Source organism: Clytia hemisphaerica, unplaced genomic scaffold (assembly GCF_902728285.1).
Source record: "Clytia hemisphaerica strain Z4C2 unplaced genomic scaffold, Clytia hemisphaerica genome assembly, whole genome shotgun sequence".
Classification (NCBI taxonomy): Eukaryota; Metazoa; Cnidaria; class Hydrozoa; order Leptothecata; family Clytiidae; genus Clytia; species Clytia hemisphaerica.
Genome location: NW_027103726.1, coordinates 351,545 through 372,313, shown reverse-complemented (window position 1 = coordinate 372,313; position 20,769 = coordinate 351,545). Strand labels below are relative to the sequence as shown.

Here is a 20,769-nt window from a genome sequence, read left to right as displayed (position 1 = left end):
ATTCGACTTATCATAATGTTTAAGGCACTTTTAGGTTCAAATTGATTTTATCCTAATCCTATTTAGATAAAGCAAGAACTATTAGGAATGGCTTTCATTTTTTGGTAAGGAAATATGTTAAGAATACATAAGCACCATAACACATAAGGACATTTAAGAAAAGCCGAGTCTCAGCCTGAACCCACACGTTCTTATAAAAGATACGTTTAGTCGATGGTTATAACGAAACCATGGTTACAATTCCTAGCCTAAAATCGCAAATTTTCAAATAAGTATTCCCAAAAGTCATTGAAACCTGAATCAACACATTCAAAGTATTACTATAAGATATAGCATGGATATGGAAACCATGTTATTCATTCATGCACTGACGATAGATGGATGGTTTCTACGCTTACAATTCATTCAGAAATGTGAATGGTATATAGTGTTGGTATTCAAATGAAACACGATGAGACTTATTCAATGAAATTAGAAAAAATTAATAAGAAAGTGAAGAAGAAGAAATAGGCTACAATGAAACATGTGTAAAAACGAGTAAGAATTCAAAGGAGTCACGAAAAGCAAAAAAATGATTTGAGATGTTTTTGTCTAATGGTTAAACTAACTGACTCGTGAAATCTGGTTGTTTACCAAAGTGTAATGTAATTTTAAATGTTTAACATGGGAATAAAGAGGACTGTTACACTAATATTTTCAAAATGACGAAAAACAATAGGTTATCCTGCTATGGTATTACAATACTGTTTTTATTACGAATCGCATGTGTTACAACACTACAAGTCAGTTATGACCCGACCGAGGAATCACTGTGTTTGGCAGAATACACATTATTCATCCAAAGCAACCTAACGCTCACAATAACACTCGATCAACCTGGTTCTGTAGAATACACATACAATGGAATGCAAAAAACAATGCAGTTCATTGATACTGCAGTCGAAATCAGACAAACGTTCGATACCGTTGGTGTGTACACGATCACCATAACAACACCTGAGGGGGACTGGGACAAACAAATTCGTGTGGTTAATACACCGCTACATCACATCAACGCCACAGTATCATACACTTACGTCATGCCGGGTGAGGTATTCACCGGACAGGTGGTTGATCCGGAAAACAGTGCTTCTTATAAATGGTATGCTCGCAAATTTGGGAACGGTATTCCCTGGGAATTAGTTAATTCAGGACTTTCGATCTCTCACCAATACGAGATGAAAGGGAGGCATGAATTTCTAGTCACAAACGGTACATGGCAAAGTCCATGTCGAACATCCTGGCGTATGAATGTTTACGTTGTTAACCCGATTTTCTATTTCGGAAAACCCGATATTCCGATAAAAGACCAAGAACAGTTGATTACTGCTAACATACACAATGTTTCAGAAGTAGGGGATTTCATTTGGAAGTTTGATGGAGAGGAAATTTCTAGTTGCAAAAGTCGAACTCGGATCGTAAAAGTACAAACTTTCGTGTGTAGAGTCCAACTTGGTGCGTTTGATCAACAATTACAAGTTATCCTGAAACCAGACGATGTTACCGCGCAAACACACAGCGTTGCGATGTCTCCAATAACTTCTTTCAACATTTATCCGCGCTACGTACAGAAAGGGAGTTTAACTGAGATACATGTATCTCAGGTGGTTGGGAATTATCAAACACATCGATGGATCGATGTTCAACGAACTGGTAGAGAGGATCAGGATGTAACCTCTTGGACAGCTCATCACCAATTTGATAACGAAGTAGGCTTAGATGTTCTAGTGGTAGACGTCTTCAACCAGATCAGTTATTTAAGGAAATATTTCTTAATACACATAGTTGATATAAACAGCTACAAACTACGGAACAGTCATTCCGGTCATCTGTTTGATACGGAAACAACCGTTCCTATGGGAACAATAATAACATTTTCAATCGAAGACGTCACACCTAGTACTGAATATGAATGGGATGTTCCGGCAATTCAAAACGCTTCTGTAGCTTCAGTAGTGAATAACCAAAGTCGAAGTTTCACATTAGACGATAGTTCAGAATCAAACCCAGAACCCTGGTCATTTTCATTCAGAATAACGGCCACATTAGACTGGGCTCCTGAAGTAGAACCAGCCCGTGATTTCACCATTCATGTTTATAAAGAAATTTCTTCAGTACAGACTGATATAATAGTACAATCTTTACTGGTTGTGGGCTCCAGATATCAATTCAAAATCTTATGGTATGGATCTGAGGGAGAATGCTCGGTTTTGAAAAACAACTTCCCCCAACTCCCAAATGTGACAAACTCGGTTCAACATTTCTGTAGCATTGACATACAAGCTCCATCGCAACCAATCAATGACCTCAACTTAGAAATACGAATTCAAAACCGTTTAAACTTCATTGATAAAGTTTTCAATTTTAGAGCTCTCAATTACGTAGAACACTTGAATATAACGCACTATGAGTATTTAACTCGCAGTTTAACACATACCTTTCACGTCATGGAACCGACTTTAGATACAACATACAATTGGTATTTAATAGAAAACTCAACGGAAATCGTAAAACAACAGACTATAGGTGAGACAGCAAATTTCACTATTGATGAGACGTTTGAAGTAGGTTACTACAAAGTATTGCTTAACGCTGCAGGGCATGTCTTTAGAACGGGATTTCTATCAGCTTCGTACGAAACACGCGTAGTTGCATTTCAAATTCACCCGAAAGCTTACCCTGATGTCATCATTGATCCTAATATAAACTCAACCATATCTCTATCTATCGGGCACCACATATTAGGTGCCACTTACACGTGGTATTTTCGAGATGAAGTGTCAGGAAGTTGGACTGGGATTGGTAGTGGGCAGAACTTAACTTTTCACGTGCCGCCAACTTTGAGTGAAGGAGTTTATAATATACAAGTACAAGCTGAAGGATTCTGGGTATTACATGGAATACAAACGGAAAATGTGACTTTTGTTGTTTGCCATCCAACTGAACCACGTGTTGCTCCAAGTGTGAACAGAACTTTATTATCATCAAGTGCTTTTTACACGTCCACAATCATTGAAACACAGTGTATAACGAGACATGATTGGTCAATTCATTGCACGGATCAGATCGACCCTAATTGTGATTCGAATGGGATTTTCGCACCAAATCTATTGCCTGAGCTGATAATTGATTTTGAAAATCCATCTCTTGAGCTGCCGGCGCGGTCACTAGCGAACGGCCATTATGTAATCAAAAATCACATCAAAGTTAGAGAGATCTCAGTATTTAATGTCAGTATACAGTTAGAGGTTAAAAATTCAGATCTCGTTCCCATAATAAGTGGAGGGGATTCAAGGACAATTGGATCAGTCGATAACGTCATAATACACTCAAAAACACTAGACCCAGACCACCTGACGCTACTACAAACAACTGTCTACCGTTGGGATCTTAATGTCACGTGCTTTCTGAATCAAGATGGTAGTTCAGCTGTGGGTACCTGGGCAAACGCGAATCGTGAGATAAAAGCGATACCTGGTTGTCTTCTTGAGAATATAACATACAATGTGGGGATGTTTGTGAAAAGAAGAATGTCAGATATTGAGGTTTATTCCACGGAGCAGAAGGTTGGTTAAATTCACTTCATCAATGTCTTCTAACATTACAATACGGACCCAACAGCTGATTGGTTGCAAGTGACGTATTGACTGATTTTACGTCACTTACAACCAATCAGCTATTGGGACCATGATGTAATGTAAGAAGACATTGCAAAGGTGTATATCATGAATAGCTTACAAATGCTTATTCGAGCTGCATGATAAATCGTTTGAATAATAATGTAATTTTTTTATATTTTAGATTCGAGTCGTTCCGGGTTCGATCATTCCGGTCATCATTACCAGTCCGAGTATTTCCGCATTTCAAACAGACCGGTACAACTCGATGAATGAAAACAAATTTTCTTTAGAGTCATGTGACCGATGTGAAGACTTTAAGTGGACAGTTACAGGTACAGAAAACTTCGTGGAAACTGATTGGCTGTGGGTAATATTCACTTTCCACGCGTGTACAGTGGACATTCATTAACTCAGAATAAATATTATTCGAATCTTTCTATAATTCGAATAATTCTCGGTCCCTGTTAAAGAAGATACCCTCATAAAATACTTTTTGTTATTCGAATCTCTCTGTAATTGGAGTGGGGTAATCATTTGGCATGAGTTTCTAAAGATTGGGCTCTTCCAGAAAATGTCCGTACATGGGGGGGGGGTTTGTAGGATATAGTGTCCGGGGGGTAGTGAAAAATCTAAAAAGTCTGCCCTGTCCGGGGGGTAAACTTGCTCTTTTTGGGGGTAATTTTGCTCGGTTTGAGCGTAATTTTCAATGTCCAGGGAGTCAACTGATGCTTGTCCGGGGGGTCAGACCTGATGTCCAGGGGGTCAAAAATCACAATGTCAGGGGGTAATTTTTTTTTAAATGTTGTATCCTCCACCCTCATATTAAATTTTTTTCTGGAAAAGCCCATTCCCGTTTATTTATATTGGCAGTATATTTTGCTGGGATTTCTTTTCGCATTCAAAAGTCACTATCGAATTGGACTTTCCGTTCAAGTTCCAATCAGCGAGAGCCAATTTGTAACGTGGAAAATGTGGGAACCTCCTGCTTGAGTTCTATTTCTAAAAAGAAACTTAAAAGTTCATCCTACTCTATTTTATTTCGTACTCTTCGCGTAAATCAAGACCGCGTAAATCAAGATTAACTTCAGGCATACGGCCATGGACAACCAGAGCGTGATTTCTCCAACAAATTACCAGGTTGAATAAGTTACAAATCTTCTTTCTTTCAGGTTTGGCAGATGGGAAAGACTTGTTGCTAGGGACAACAAACCGTTCATATCTTGTGATCTCTGAACAGACGTTAGATGGTATCCAAGATTATAATGTTAATGTTGAAGTGAAAGCACCTACAGGTATATTATACGAAAGAAAGGTAGAGAGTCTATCACCATTTTTCCCTAACACCCTGCCTGAGAGTGTTTAGGATTCAAACATAGGCCATTCGAAGCTGACACACAACGTTGTTTCAACGTTCATCTAACGTTATATAGACGTTGCGAACGTTAGATAAACGTTGAAACAACGTTGTGTGCCAACTGGGTTGCGGTGCAATTCTTGATCGAAACCTTCACACTACCAATCGGCAGAATGTCAGCGAGAAACAGTGATAGCCCCTTGAGATTTTTACAATACAGCACTATTTTGTAAAAGTTGATTGATTTGTTGGCAAATTTGATCTTTTTTTTGATTAGACAGTCACTATTTGTATCCTTATTGTTGGGATTTTTCTTCCACAAAACCACGTTGTCAAACTTTTTAGATAAAGCATTTCAAATCTTTAATCATTATCTCATTTTGTAGGGAGCAATAAGGGATTTGCCTCGATCATTATTCGTCCAAACAGACTCCCTGAGAATGGGACATGTCGAACGATCACACCAAATGAAGGTTGGGCAATGGAGACAAAATTCAACATCGAATGTTTTGATTGGGCTGATCGAGACAGCATTGAAAACGTGTTCACTTACTTATTTGTGTTGAGTGAAAATGGTGAGCTGTTCACACGAAGCTATGACGCAATGTTTGAAGTTTTGTTACCACCTGGTACTGAAAGTAATGGTTGGAAGCTACTGTTCGAAGTTTGGGTTATGGATACACTTGGTGGTGTAACTGTAGCCTTAAAAAGGTAAATATATTTATCATACAGTGTATATGCCAATTTTCGGTCGGGGTTATGGACGGCCAAATCCATTTTTTTTATTAGACGGGAATGTGACGTTCTTTAGTGACGTATTTGTCGCTTATTGGGTCACTACCAGTTAGGGTCTGAGTGCCATGGACCCATTTAGAGTCACTTTAGGGTAAATTGGACCCACTGACATAATTGAAAAACTTCGTTTTATTTAAGATTTTAGATTGGGCTCCTTTTGGAGCTTCCACTGTCTCTTATCATTTAATGACTCTTTTAAATTTTGGCTAGTACAGTTGACTTTCTGGAATACGATCCTTCAAGGGACAAAGAATTTTCTTCGAATTAAAGAAAGATTCGAATTTTATACTAATTTCTAGCTGAGGGGAGCAATATTTTAGTTCGAATAGCATACAGCAGTGAATCTAAAAATAGCCATTGATTTTTTTGTTTGACCGAAATTCAATCCCATCACCCTTCGCGTTAACTACGCCTGCATGCAAATTACACTCAACTACAAAGAAAAAGTAATGACTTTCACGACTTTTTAATTAAGACGAAAAGGATTGTGGGATTGATTTTCGGTCAAGTGTTAAGTAATAATTATGACGTCTGCATAACGGTGTGCTATTATAGAAAGATTTGAATAATAGAGATTCGAATAAGAGAGGGTTGACTGTACAATATTGGCATTATTGAATCTTGAACAAGTCTTTCAAACAACCTCAAATTTGACTAAAAAATTGATTCTCGCCAAATTTAGAAATTTTATTAAATCGCCGAAATGAATTCCGCCAAATTACACCAAAATTAGCCAATGATTTCTTCTTGCCAAAATTTCTTCTCTTAAGGTATTTTGTATCTTGCTGACATAGTTTGGTGTTAATTCTTTGTCAGATCTTTTTCTCATTCTTTTACATTTTTTTATGTGTTACAGTGAAGTCATTGTGAAAGTACAACCTTCATCCAATCCTCCTCAAATCATCCAACAAAATGTCATCCACAAATTGGATACAGCCATCGAGAAGAAAGAAAAAGTCAAAGCGCTCTCACTGATCATTGGATCTGCCATCTTTCTTTCCTATGGTGACCCAAAAAACAACATTAGTATAAGTTTAGTAAACAAATTAACAATCCAATCTTCTGAAATCAAACCGAGTATTTTACAAGACGTCAGAATGATTGTATCTGCATCTTTTCTCTTGCGCCAAGCAATCGAAATGTCCGATTTAGAGATAGGAACTAGAAAAAAAATGTTAGACTCTATGAAAGAATCGATCAGTTTTTCTGACATTCTAGCCAAAATTGATTCGGCGCTACCAGAGAGAGCCCATCAAAGACTGTTCTATCTGCTTAAGGATAACTTCGATTTCGATACATATTTTACGAACCTACAAAACACAGAAAATGTCGTAAATCCAAATTACGAGACCATTCAAAATGTTTACGAACTAGTTTTACGTAACCTTGTCAATGACGAAGATCGGATTTTCAAATCACACTCCATCGCAGCCGATATTCAGAAAATCAACACTGCGTACGAGCGATATCTCGAACAAAATGTATTCGTGGGAGAGTGCAAGTTCGATTATCAGATCATGTCGAAACAACAAATGGCAAATGAGATACGCGAATGCTCGCGGCACAACCCATACGCGCGGACGGATAGTAACTCATCAATAGCTTCTTTGACTTTTAAAGACGATAGCTTAAACGAAGTTGCGATCAAGGACTTATCTCGTAATGAGAGCGTGAAACTGTCAATTCCTACTACGCCAGAAACTGCCGAACCTCGAAACGTTTTCACGCTGAAAAAAAACGAACTTGCCTATATCAACATTCGGAAAGCATTGGCCCACATTTACTCAGGTGACCTAAACACAGCTCTCACTGTATCCGTCAATGTCACGCAAGGCGTTCAAAATGATGGATTGTTATACATTCACCGATCAGAGATGATAGAACCACAGAAAAAGAATATGACGACTGTGGTCTTTAAACAGAAATTTAACGAACAAGCAAACAGAACGTTGGTCATTACGGGAAGGTAAGATTTGAATACGTGATATTCATGACGTGATGTTTTATACGCAAGCACCCAAATGATCAAGTGATTGCCATTGAAACAATAAAAATAATAGAAAACGCCCGAGCTATTTAAGGCCCGGGGGGTACTAGGGTTGGTGAATGAGGGGTATGTGCGGACGGGACCTCCGAAAACCGACCCTTAGAGAGACCAAATTTTAGTGAAAAAGTGACCCTTAGAGAGACTTTTTCGAAAAATTTTCCCTGATTTTCAAAAATTTCCTACCCTTAGTGAGACTTTTTTGTAATTTTTTCTCTCAAAATCAAAATTTTTTTCTAAAAATCGTAATTTTTCCCACCCTTAGAGAGACTACTTTGAAATTTCCTGATTTTTGTAACCCTTAGAGACTTTGAAAGGTGAAAAACCCGACCCTTACCGTCCGCACATACCCAGCACCTATTTTTGCCTAAGTACCCCCCCCCCCCCGGGATTTAAGGTAATTCCGTATAAAACATTACATTATGAATATCATGAATACAGTTTACTCTCTCTCTAATTCGAACTTCAAAAGATATCTATCATTTTCTTCGAAATAAGAGACTGTTTTGTTAGACTTTTAAGGCTAAAGAAAGAATTTCAACCTTAATCAGGACAATGCAACTTGGTATAAAATTTCCCTGAGTAAAGATATTTAATATCTTTTTTAGTGATTTTTCGAACTACGAGAATTTTTATTTCGGTGTGCACCATGACTCAGCATCGGAAATCGAAGTGGAGTTTAATTTCGTCATCACAAAATGTCATTTCTGGAACGTGACGTCATTGAAATGGGACGGTACCGGATGTCGGGTTGCAAACATGTCATCAAATGACGTCATAACTGGTGACGTCATTTGTTTATGTAATCATTTGACGTCATTCGGGGCAGGCTTAAGGGTCGTACCAAATGAACTAGACTTCACTGTACTCAGGGTAAGATTATGTTAGTCATTACAGGTTTTCTTTTTATAAGCATAATGTTTATAAGTATAATAAGACAATGATTTGGTGAAAAAATAAGTATATCATTAGCATATAAGTGAGCTTTGCTTATTGGTCATTAGTAAGGGGTCGTGTATTTTGGAAAGTTCACTTTTCTTATAGCATATCAAAAGCATAATTTGATCATAATTCCAAAGTATAGCTTAAGCATAACTGAGCCTATTTCCAAAAAAAATATATGCTTATAAAAAAGCCTGTAGCTTAGATCTGGGCAGTTATTTCATTGGCGTCGTTGGTGAAAAAGGCGTTGTAGTCTAATTGATATTTTCCCGTAAAAGTTATTGTATTATCATAATATAATACCCTTATTACTGTATTACACAAATTATAAACGACTTCAGTCTATTGGCGTTCTAATTGGTGCACCGTGACCTTACTCTAATCTTTGCTAACAAATTTATGGGTTGGCTTGTGGAACACTTTTTATGAAATGAAAAACATTTCTTCTTACATACTTTATTATTTCAGGAAATCGATTTCGAAGAAAACCCAATAGCATTGGTAACAATTCTGGTAGCTTTGGCGCTTTATTTGATTTTGTTGTTTATGGCGCGCCGTAAAGACAATCAAGAATCGCAGAAAGATCACGTGATAACGTTCATTGGCTCCGAAGAAAGTTTTTACCATTATGAGATTCGAATCAAAACTGGAATGTACCCATATTCAGGTTAGCGTTTGATAGATAGTTTAATTCAAAATCTGAGTGTGGGTGACAACTGAAAAAAACAACTTAACAGAGCAACTTAGCATTGAAAGAGGTTTAAAAACTTTAGTTCGACTGAATAATAAAGCCAACAATTAGAAAACTATGATTCAATTCGATTGAAACAACTGTGATTGGAATATTCTCGTTTTCTAAGAAACATTGATTTCAAAGCCCTGAAGGGGCTAGATCTGAAACTTTTGGATGGGAAATGAAGCCACTTATTTCCCATCCTAATCAGGTGATCCTTGTGTGTTTTTAAAACAAAATTTATAAATGCGGGCAAACTTAAGGCAGAGGAATGTAAAGAGATGGAAAAACAGCTTCTTGAAAACAATGGAAAAACGGCTCGTCATATACCAGGTCTCTTGCCCTTAAGGGAGTTTATGTCGAGTTAATAGGTTTCTTTTGTTGTCGCTTTAAAAAATCTGCATAATTAGCGTGTTGTGACAAAATTCTTTTGTTTCAAGCCTAATTATGCGCAAACTTTTAGGGCTTATATTTTGGGTACACCTCTCTTATACAAAAAGGTGCCTATCTCTTCTTGCTCAAAATTTCCTAGCGATTCTACTGATATAACCGCATCATGACCGCACCATTATAAGGAGAGCTAGAGCTCGAGAAAATTATAACTTTATCTTGATTTTACTCGATTTCTGACAGTTTTACAAGAATCAATTTAATATCATTGCGTTAAGAATTTCTTTTGCTATACGTTGGTAAAAATATTGCTCCTTATTCTTAAAAATTGAACTAGTAATCGGCGAAAAAGGAAAAACAAATTTTCATTTTTATCGTAAAAACATGTAGAAACCGTCCAATTTGTATGGCGAGCCGTCTTTTCTGGACTTTCATTTAATGACCTAATCAACGTTTTTACAATAGAATTTTCAATAGAAGTAATCGTTAAACTTTGAGTAATCAGAAAAGCTGTTTTTCCATCTCTTTACATTCCTCTGCTTAAGGCTTCACTTTTTCTAGCGGGGAAAGTTTGAAGATTCCTATCTAACTCCTTTGGGGCTTCAAACTCAATGATAAGAATATATACTTTTTGAACTAGATTAATAGTCCTTCGGAAATCCAAAACCCTAATCAACTTAGGGAACAAATAGCGCAAAGTATATTTTAAACAAAAAATAACTTTTGGTTTCTGACCTCTCATAGGAACATCTTCTCGAGTTGGAATTCAAATGTTTGGCACGAGTTGTGTGACCAAAACACGAGTCTTAAAAACACCGCAAAGCTTTCAACGAAATTCTCTGGATATCTTCAGAATATCGCTAGATCAAAGGTAAGGCGTCCTAGTTAGCAACATAAACAAACGTCTATAACTCTACTTGGACGTTGTGGATGTTAGATGTACGTTGAAACAACGTTTTGTTTTAACTAGGGAATTCCACCCCTTACATGAACAACAAACTCTGAGACTGAAATAACAACTTAAATTTTTGTCTTCGCAGTCTATACCTAGGCATTATCCAAACCCCTACCGCTTTTCATACACCCATAATAATTATTGAAAAACTATACAAAACTGAATTTTTCACTCATGGTCAAGCAGCAACATAAGCATTTCTTAAGACCCTATAATTCAAAAGTATTCAAAAACCACACAAGTATGAATTTACAGTTACACATTTTGTTATAAGCACTTCTATTTTTGGGTTAGGGCTGCGGTTGCTTAGCATTTTAGTTCATTTTCTGAAATATTTTCTTTGACAACCCCTGATATACGATACTTATGCTTATTGGGTTAAGGGCTATCAATGGTAAGCGATAGATTAGATTATCTAAAAAGCTTTTACTTTACGAAATAGTAAACAAAAAGGCTAATTTAAGTTATCGAGCCTTGGCAACCTGGTTGCTTGTAAAAAATTGTGTGTATGAGATTCTTACATTATTCAAATTTCGACCATAGTATCGGTAAACTGCACAAGATCGAGATATGGCACGATTACAGTGGAAATGCAACAGAATGGTTTTTAGAACGTGTGGTTATCAAGAATCTGGTGGATGGTGAAAAATTCTTCTTCTTTTGCAACGAGTGAGTGTGTTAATCTTTTGCTTTTAATGTAAGAAAATTCTGAGGTTCGATATTTAAGAATTTTCAAAATTTCGGTTTTATTTGAAATAATAGCCCCTCAACTTGAATATTAAATGAATATGGATGGGGCAAATTCATTCAATTCTATTGGACAGGCGTTTCTCGAACAGGGAGGTGTCTATCTGTTAATTGTAGAGGAATGCTGACCCACCCCGACATTATCTACAATTTTGCTGATTTATCGTTATTGACCTCAGTTAGTGAGGATCTAGACAAATCAAAAGCTAACCGTCTCAGTCGAAGAAAACACACACACATAAACAAGCGGCTAGTGACAAAAATAAAAGACAAAGCACTTACCGGTTAATTTGAATTTCTTGAAAGTATGTCTGCTTCATGACCCATGCAACTTTTACTTCAATTCATATGCGAACACTTTGTAAACATCCTGGAAAGTTAAAAGAATGATCAATGTTTATGGGATATTCTATAATTAGATAATTTTTCGTGTCGTTCGTTCGTTTCGTGAGTTACTCTGAGCTGCATAATAAACGGGCCATCCTTCACAGTCCCTTTCACAGCTCTTATACTTCTAAAACTTCAGAATCCCTGTTAGCCCCCCCCCCTAAAATAGTAAATTAAGTTCACAAGGTCTTTCAAATTTAATGAAAATGTCGAGTAAGAATGTCCTTTGTCTGATTTGATTAAACAAATTACCGGTACCAAACTGTGGTCTACTACTGTGGTCTACATAGATGGCGGATTATTTTTCATTCGTTTGCCGTAAATTGAGAAAGACAGAAGAGCCTTATCTAGTGTTTTTAATGAAAGATGTATATGATAATTAGCACACTGAATATTAGCCCCTGTACTTTAATAATAGATAAATGTATCTTTATTATTGTGGAGTCTCTATAACTCGAACACTCACGGGGGAAGACAGATTTGTTCGAGTTAAGGAAATTTCGAGATATGGGGTAAGGGATATAACTGAAGGGACGAGAAAACTTGTTGGAGTTAAGAAGACATTCGAGTTATAGAGGTTCGAGTTAAAGAAACTTCGTTGTACTGATCTTTATTTAACAGGTGGATTGGACCGAGACATGACAACGGAAACGCAGTGCATAAATTCCACGTTGCTGATAAACACGAATTGAATAAATTCTCAGTGATTTTCTATGATATGATTGGTCGATGTTTAAATGACCTTCACATGTGGTTTTCCTTGTTCGAAAGACCGAAGTATAGCAGGTAAGATTCCATTAAAATCAAATGAAAAATTCTTCGCCACGGCATAACGTCAGAACTGGGGTACAACAGAACACTTACTAAAGATTAATTATGTGTTTTCAGTAAACTTAATCTTTTATTGAGTTAAACCATAGTGTTTGTTTTACCCTCGAAATTATTAAATCTTATTGGTTGAAAAAAGATGTCACATGACTTTCCATGACAAAGAATGAGTTTTTCGGTTGAATCCCAACAGGCAGTCCTCTCAAGGGACCGGTCAAAATGGTACTACCATAGTCATTATAAAAACACTGGTCTGGAAAGCGTTTGTCTCTTTTTATTGTTAAAAGATGGAGCGTACGTACCTAAATCGATATATTTTGCAAACTTTTTTTGATCATGTGATTAGAAAATAGACCAATCCCAAGAGGAGATTTGGTAACGTGATCAAAAAGTATGCAAATCGCAATTCATGTTTTGTTTGTAACAAAAAGCTAAAACAATACATTTCCAGACCGGGGTTTTTATAATGACTATGGTACTACTTAGTCGCCTACTATTTAACCGAATTTCCTCAAAAGGAAAAGAAGTTCAAGAGACCGAAGAAAAAAGGAACTGGCACCTCTACTTATCTACTCAGAAAACTACTTATCTAGATTCAACTGTATTATACTGCCTATACAACCCTCTGCACACCGGATAATTAAAAGTTGAGAAAATATGATTGCGGGAGTCACTGTCTTATGGTAATGAATGAAATTTGGATTTTAAGCTTCTATAATAATCGCTTTTTACTGAGATGAAAATCAAATGTTTCTATTTTATCCAGGTTCAACCGCAAGCAACGACTTTCGTGCTTGTTCACATTTCTCTTCACATGGATGGCGGTCAACGCCATGTGGTTCGATGATGGTCAACAGACCTACATTAATTCCTCTTCTTATTCGTATCAAATAAAAGGGTTTTCATTACAAGAGATTATCATTGGGTTGATAACTGTATTAATGGTTTTCCCCCTAAATTTCTTATTTTGGTTGCTGTTCCGAAAAAGCCGACAGAAAGAGGTATGGAGCTTTCTTTGTATCTACAATCGGCGCCGAAATATTTGGCAAAAAAGGGGAATTCCCTCAAAACTTTAAAACCGCAAGTGACTTTTAAGTGCTTTGAAGTATAGTTCGGAAGTAGAGTTTCAACTCTGAGTTTTAACATTAGACTTAAGACATTAGGATCTCATGATCTAAAAGCTGAAAAATGTTGGAAGCCACTTAACCCCTCCCAAATCGAAAAATCGAATGAAGCAAAGTGGAAATACTGAAACTGCAATACTCGTTTCGACCTTTAAATTCTGAAAAACGTTAAAATACCCAAAATTGCCAATATATTTCGGTGCTGATTGTAGATATTTATGGTGAAACCTAGTCTGCAATCATAACTCGTAGACAAAGAATATTTTGTATTGATGAGATTGTATGATGAATTATATGATTTTGAGAATGCTGAGAACATTTAAAGAACATTTTAAGGCTTAAAACTTTAAAGTCTTCAAACATTTTGAATGTTCAAATCAAAAAACTTGTATAATTTATGTATCGATAATTTATGTATTTTAGATCCCAAACAAGCTTTTAAAAGTGTGGAAGAAACCACGACGTGTACACACCGATTTCATCAATATCATGGATGCGACTTATCGTGACAACAGCGATGATGACGAGAACCTGGAAACACAATCTCTCATTCGTCGAAAGAAGAAATGCCGTGATATTCACGACTTGTTGGAAGACAGCCTTAATGGTAAGTAGTTATGGTATCCCTTCCTAGAAATTGCAAATTCATCTCCGGATGTTGTTAGTTACATTTGGGCAATTTATCATAAAGCTCCAATCGACGCTGTCTCTACATAAACCCAGTATCTACGGCTTATTTCAAAATTCATTGCCTTAGAGGGTCTATTGTCATTGTCTTTTCACATTTGAGATTTTTCAAACCGACCGCTGCGATGAAGTGTTGGTGAGAGAGGGTAGATGATGAGAGAAGTGTTACTATTTATAAATCAAACTTCATCGCAGAGGTCTCCGTACGGGAATTTTTTTATCAAACAGACAATGCGCACAAAGTGTACTACGAAGCGATAAACGTGAGATACACTCTGGTACAGAGTACAACATAACGCGGTTTTCATTTCTTTATCTTTCAAAACTTCCCATCGAGTCCTCACTGCTCCTCCAAAGATCTTAGGTCATTTTCTATTTGCCATGGATATAATTTCATAATTTCTTTCGTTCAGCTGAAGATGTTGGAGTAGACACTTGCAACCTCTCTCTCTCTTCAACGACTACCTCTTCAAAGACACCACTTCTCCTTCCACGCACGTTTGGCGGTTTGAGCGGACAAAATGAAGAAGGAATGGAGGAAAGTACATACGAGTTCTTTGAGAAATGGAAAGTGGAGAATTTCGGAAGCACACAATTGCCAATGACTCCTTCCAAATCGAGTTATTCGAAACATGAGAGTGAAAAACATTCAGTCAGTTGCTGTACTTTGAGAGGTAAGAACAAGTAATGAATTTAAAGCCCCGAAGGTGCTAGATCATTGATCCCAAAGCCCGAAAATTCTAAATCATTGATCCCAAAGCCCCGAAGATGCTAGATCGTTGATCACAAAGCCCCGAAAGTGCTAGATCATTGATCCCAAAGCCCAGGAGATGCCAGATCATTGATCTCAAAGCCCCGAAGATGCCAGATCATTGATCACAAAGCCCCGAAAATTCTAGATCATTGATCCCAAAGCCCCGAAAATTCTAGATCATTGATCCCAAAGCCCCGAAGATGCCAGATCATTGATCACAAAGCCCCGAAAATTCTAGATCATTGATCCTAAAGCCCCGAAGATGCCAGATCATTGATCTCAAAGCCCGAATTTCTTGCCAGGACGGAATGAATTGTTTTTTATTCTTTTTTTCTAGGTGAGACAATACCGAAGATTCGTCGAACCCATTCAGCAGGTGGAAGTTCAGTCGATTTGTTAGAAGACGCAAGATTCACGAACATCAGAGAGTAAGTTGGATTGTTGGGTGGGGAAGTTGATTGTAGTCTATGAACAGTAATGGTTTGATTAAATCTCTTTATTATTTTTTTGCCCGATGTCAATGTCGCGAGTCAAAATGCCAGTCTAACACCCCATCCAACACACCACTGTCAACAAGAAGTACAATCAATAACTAATTGATCTCTTTTGGCAGATGTCAATGACGAGAGTTCAAACTCCTGCGAACCAAATGCCCCGTTCAACATTTTACTTGCCAAACCAGATTTATAAACTATTCTTCCTGTATATTTCAGGCGAGTACATAGCGCACATTACAGTACGATTGGTCAGGAAGATTTCACAGTGTTCCATTTCAACAAACATGCGCAACAAATTCAACGAAATGAACAACTCGCAAAGGAGTTAGCGATACCAGGTATGTATATGATTTTTTGTTTTATTTCCTGATTCTATCATCCATCAAGCCAAGAAATACAAACGGAATAACGAAATAACGGCTATTCAACTTTGCGACTTTTTTGAATATGCGTCAATTCACTTGAAAGGCTTCTATTTTTCGAAATTCATCAAAGCGGAACTCACCAAGAAACGGAATATAAAAATCCCGTTTCTTTGTGAGGTGCTCGCTTATCAACCATTAAACCTGAGTGAACGGAGGACATTGTTCAAATTTAGTAGATAAATTAAACTAATTTTCATGTCATCCAAGCCAAGCAAGATTAAACCCAAACCTCCAGGTGACGTTAGAATCAATAGCGTTTATAGAATAAATAAAACAGCCGTAATCAAACTCCGGTAATTGTCATTTTTGAATAGCGAACCATTATGCAAACATCTTTATCGTGGTCAGCCTCCCTTAATGTATCTAACATAAAATCTAAAAGAGTATATCCTAGTAAGTGCAAACGCAAACCAAATAGGGAAGTCAAACCCGACTATCGCGATTGATCGGTGTTACGCAAAATTACAAATGAAAAACACATTTTAAAACATTTTTAGAAACTCTTTAACCGGAGTTTAATAGCGAGTTTATGTATTTGCATTTTTGAGGACGGTAGAGTGACTGAAGCGATTTGGAATTTTACCGTCGTCCTCAGCTGGTCGGGATCTAGCCAAATTAGAACCTTACCATCTCCGTCGCTGAAAAACACATATACATAAACTCGGTAATAAGTCGAAGGAGACGGTATAAAGCAAAGTTGACATGTCAAAACTGCCGTCCACTTTGCTCGACCGTTGCTTGTTTAGGTAAGCAAAGGCGATATAGAGGCTTACATAAACTATCGACTGTTTTGCGTCGCCCTCGATATCCTCCGATACACAAACTCGCTAATGAATATACATTATCAGACTGACTCCCATATGCTAATTAATTTGTAACACCACTGATCCCATTCCTTTCTCAACTTTCAGATATAATGGAATACGACCCTATCGTTTATTGGACACTTCCTCACTGGTGTGTTTACATTGGCTACCTGTGTTGTTTTTCCCTCTCAACTTTCTGTATCATTGTGGTTTTGACCTATGGCCAACAGTTTGGGCGGGAGAAGGCGTTGAAATGGTTGAAATCATTACTGTTTGGTTTTGTGGAAGATATCTTCTTTGTTTATCCTTTATTGGTGAGTAACTAGGCTACACACATCCCGTTCCATCCGATATGTTTTGGTATAGGGGATGCTAATCATATGTAAAATCCCCGTCCGAGAGTTACCCCAAATTTGGGGTAGCCTGTTTCAATTTTCTTACAAAGGTTTAGAAATCCAATGATTGTAGCAGTTTGTAGCAGATTGTAGCACTCTAGCAATTTTAAGTATTCAAGGTCACATTGAATGAAATTTAAAGATCTCTCAAAACTTAACTAGAAGCCTTTTACCAACAAAACTTTGGTAGAACTTTACATTGCATCAGTACTTTGATTCGATTGCAAGATAGCAATATTACTATGCAGGGGGGGGGGTACAGCCGCAGGGTACTAACCCATAGGGTACTAACCTGATTTTTAAGAAAAATTGTCTTAGGTACCACCACCCTCTTTTTAGTACCGGGTACTTACTTTTTCTTAAGGAAAAAGGGACCCCCACCCCCCCTTTTAGTACCGGGTACTTACTTTTTTTTTAAGGAAAAAGGGACCCCCACCCCTTTTTAGTACCGGGTACCGGCTTTAAAATTACCAAGGAAAATAGGAGACACCACCCTTAAAACTTGCCAAGCATGGTCCCAATCTTTCAAAAGCTAGCAAAAGCAGCTCTTTGTTGTTATTATGACTTGTATATACTTTGTTTTTAACTCAGATCCGCTTAAGAGTTCTTTAAATCAAACACAACTTTTAATTACAAAAGGTAAAACAAGGAAATTCCTTGGCAAAAGTAAAATATTATATAGCTGTAATAACGGCAATAAAAGTATATATCTATCAGAAGAAGTAAAAATCAAGTTGATAAAAATTGAAGAATAGTATGAAAGCTTGGATTGGATGGATTTCCTTATGTTTTTCTTCAATAGAAGGGTGATTTATTCAAATTGTTCAAAGCTGTGTCAATTTTATGAAAGAAGTTGAAATAGAAAAAAGTTGCATTGTTGGCTCTGGTTGGCTTTGCTTAGTTGACCTGCCTCCGTCTTAATTGCCATAAACAGACAAACAAACAAACAAATAAAAATAAACAAAAATAAGCTATAGGGTATAATATAAACTGCAATAAACTAAAATTAACTAATTCCTCTAACAAAAACCAGGCTGTAAGAATCATCAGTTTGGATAAGAGCTTTATTGTTTAAAAGACAGATTGTATCACTTTGGATGCAACAGCTTGTAATTCTTTTCATCAGAAGGCAATGACAAACATATACCTCGTTCTAACTTGAGATATCAAAGACGAACTATCCTTCTCACTAATTAAAACAATACTGATTTTGAACAATAGCTTTCTTTACATTAGCTATTTCAATATTTGTATAACTTAGTGGTCATAAAATTCTCCTCTTAGAAAGTAGGGAAAGTACCCATATGAATTTGAACAAGATTCGCACTTAAATGCGACTAAATATTTCCCCCTTACACTTGCAGATGGACTCATTGAGTTTAAAGCCCGAAGGGCTAGAGTTCAATCTCTAACCTTTCTCAGGCAAGAAAAAGTGAAGCCTTAAAAATGCGCCGTACTTCAGTAACTTTCGAATTATTTATCATTTAAAGGTCTGATTGTAGCAGTTTAAGATTTTGAAAAAAATGAAAACTCGACCCCAGGCCCAAAAATCAAAATTTTCAAAAATAAAGTATGGTTTGTCTCTTAGCCAATCAGATTGCTTATATTTTTCAAGTTCAGGAAAGGAAAACAAAATTGGTGTTATGGAGCCAAAAAAGGGGAACATTCGATATATGGAGGTTTTTTTATATGAGTTTATTAGGAGATTTTCATGCTGCCAACGAATTTGTTCGAGTTAAGGAGACGTTCGAGTAATAGAGGTTCGAGTTATGGAGACTCTACTGTATTTAAAAAAGTAAGCTCATCTCCAGGATAAGATGATAAAAACTTCGGGCATTACGATACGCTTATAAAAGAGTGTAGGCTAAAAAAATAGAAAAAAGGGCTCGGTACTGAAAGGGTTAACAGCATACACTCTTTTTTTATAAGAACAATCAGGCTTAGACTGAAACAATAGGTCTATTATTCTAGACAATAGAAAAATAAGAACAAGCTTAGGCTTAACTCAAATTTCATGGTTATTATAAAGAAAGAGCGTAACGAGGGTTCATAACAAGAAAATGTCAAAGTGAGGAACGTTGCATATTATTGTAGTCATGTGTTTTAAAAATTACACTGAATGTAAACCTCAGATTAAGCACAAAATGTATATTAATATATATATATATATGTATATAATGTATATTAAAAAATGTATAACAAAAGAACAGTAAAGCTAAGTTTGTTAAAAATCAAGGAAACCAGCACAAATGGGATATGCCAAATCAGCAGTTTTTATTGGGATCATAAAGGCAAAGGTCAAACAATTGCATTGTGACCGTTTTGTCATTTTTTGGCAATGACTTCTTTAAGAAGAGATGCTTTATTCTATCGACCTCTTTGTCAAGAATATATGTCAACCTGAAATATCGGACAATAGTTTTTCTATCGACTTCTTTTATTTGTCGAGAATGTAAATCAATCTGCTCAAGAAGACAAGGTTTATATTTTTGCCGTGTACGAAATATCGGACAATAGTTTTTCTATCGACTTCTTTGTCGAGAGTGTAAATAATCAATCTGCTCAACAAGCAGACAAGGTTTGTTTTATCGACCTCTTTGTCGAGAATGTAAATCAATCTGCTCAAGCAGACAAGGTTTATATTTTTGCCGTGTACCTCTTTAGTGATCAAGCACTGTTGTTTACTCACACTGTTGGTGATCGATGCTTCCTTAATCACCAGCACATTGTATGGCACTTTTAGGAGAAAAAAAATATATATATATTGCATCCAAAAATTTCAAAAATCCTTAGGAAAAAGATCCCTAAAAGTCACTTTTAAAGCTGTCTGACTGTCTGAAAAATAACCAGAGAGAAAGTTTCCAATTCCGTCGAGTTGACAACCAAAACAGTCCAGAACATGCACCACATGGTGAGTTAAATTTCCTCAATAAAAATCGCACATTGATTAATCCTGACTAAAGGTTTTACACTATAGACAAGAGTTCCGCCTCACTGCACAAATCGATCGGGAGAGGTGTGGGCGTTATTAAAGGGGCAATCCGCCACCACATAACACGGTTTGTTTTTGTTTTTCTAAAACTCGATTACTTTTAGGGTGCATAGGGGAATTTCCAGTTGAGGCGGAGTGATCGAGATAAAAATATCACGTGACTTTTGACGGGAAAAAAATCAAAACAAACTTATGTGGTGGAAGGCACAAAAAATTATCTTCCTTTCTCAGAAAAAAGCTATCATTTTGTTTCAG

The 20,769-nt window shown here is 36.7% G+C and overlaps 1 protein-coding gene across 1 annotated transcript in view; it reads left to right on the top strand.

Annotated features, from left to right (window-relative positions):
• Nucleotides 1–513: 513 nt before the first annotated feature.
• The window catches only part of LOC136804657 (polycystin-1-like protein 2), a 35,308-nt gene continuing 15,052 nt past the window's right edge, over nucleotides 514–20,769 (top strand). Inside the window, exons 1-16 of the mRNA XM_067061261.1 lie at nucleotides 514–3,605; nucleotides 3,841–3,991; nucleotides 4,829–4,951; nucleotides 5,400–5,724; nucleotides 6,665–7,774; nucleotides 8,461–8,725; nucleotides 9,263–9,461; nucleotides 10,662–10,788; nucleotides 11,416–11,541; nucleotides 12,628–12,792; nucleotides 13,601–13,835; nucleotides 14,382–14,565; nucleotides 15,059–15,319; nucleotides 15,737–15,827; nucleotides 16,113–16,234; nucleotides 17,233–17,441. Of these exons, the coding sequence (XP_066917362.1) occupies nucleotides 702–3,605; nucleotides 3,841–3,991; nucleotides 4,829–4,951; nucleotides 5,400–5,724; nucleotides 6,665–7,774; nucleotides 8,461–8,725; nucleotides 9,263–9,461; nucleotides 10,662–10,788; nucleotides 11,416–11,541; nucleotides 12,628–12,792; nucleotides 13,601–13,835; nucleotides 14,382–14,565; nucleotides 15,059–15,319; nucleotides 15,737–15,827; nucleotides 16,113–16,234; nucleotides 17,233–17,441 (6,597 nt within the window). The 5' untranslated portion in view covers nucleotides 514–701. The remainder of the gene's footprint in view (nucleotides 3,606–3,840; nucleotides 3,992–4,828; nucleotides 4,952–5,399; nucleotides 5,725–6,664; nucleotides 7,775–8,460; nucleotides 8,726–9,262; nucleotides 9,462–10,661; nucleotides 10,789–11,415; nucleotides 11,542–12,627; nucleotides 12,793–13,600; nucleotides 13,836–14,381; nucleotides 14,566–15,058; nucleotides 15,320–15,736; nucleotides 15,828–16,112; nucleotides 16,235–17,232; nucleotides 17,442–20,769) is intronic.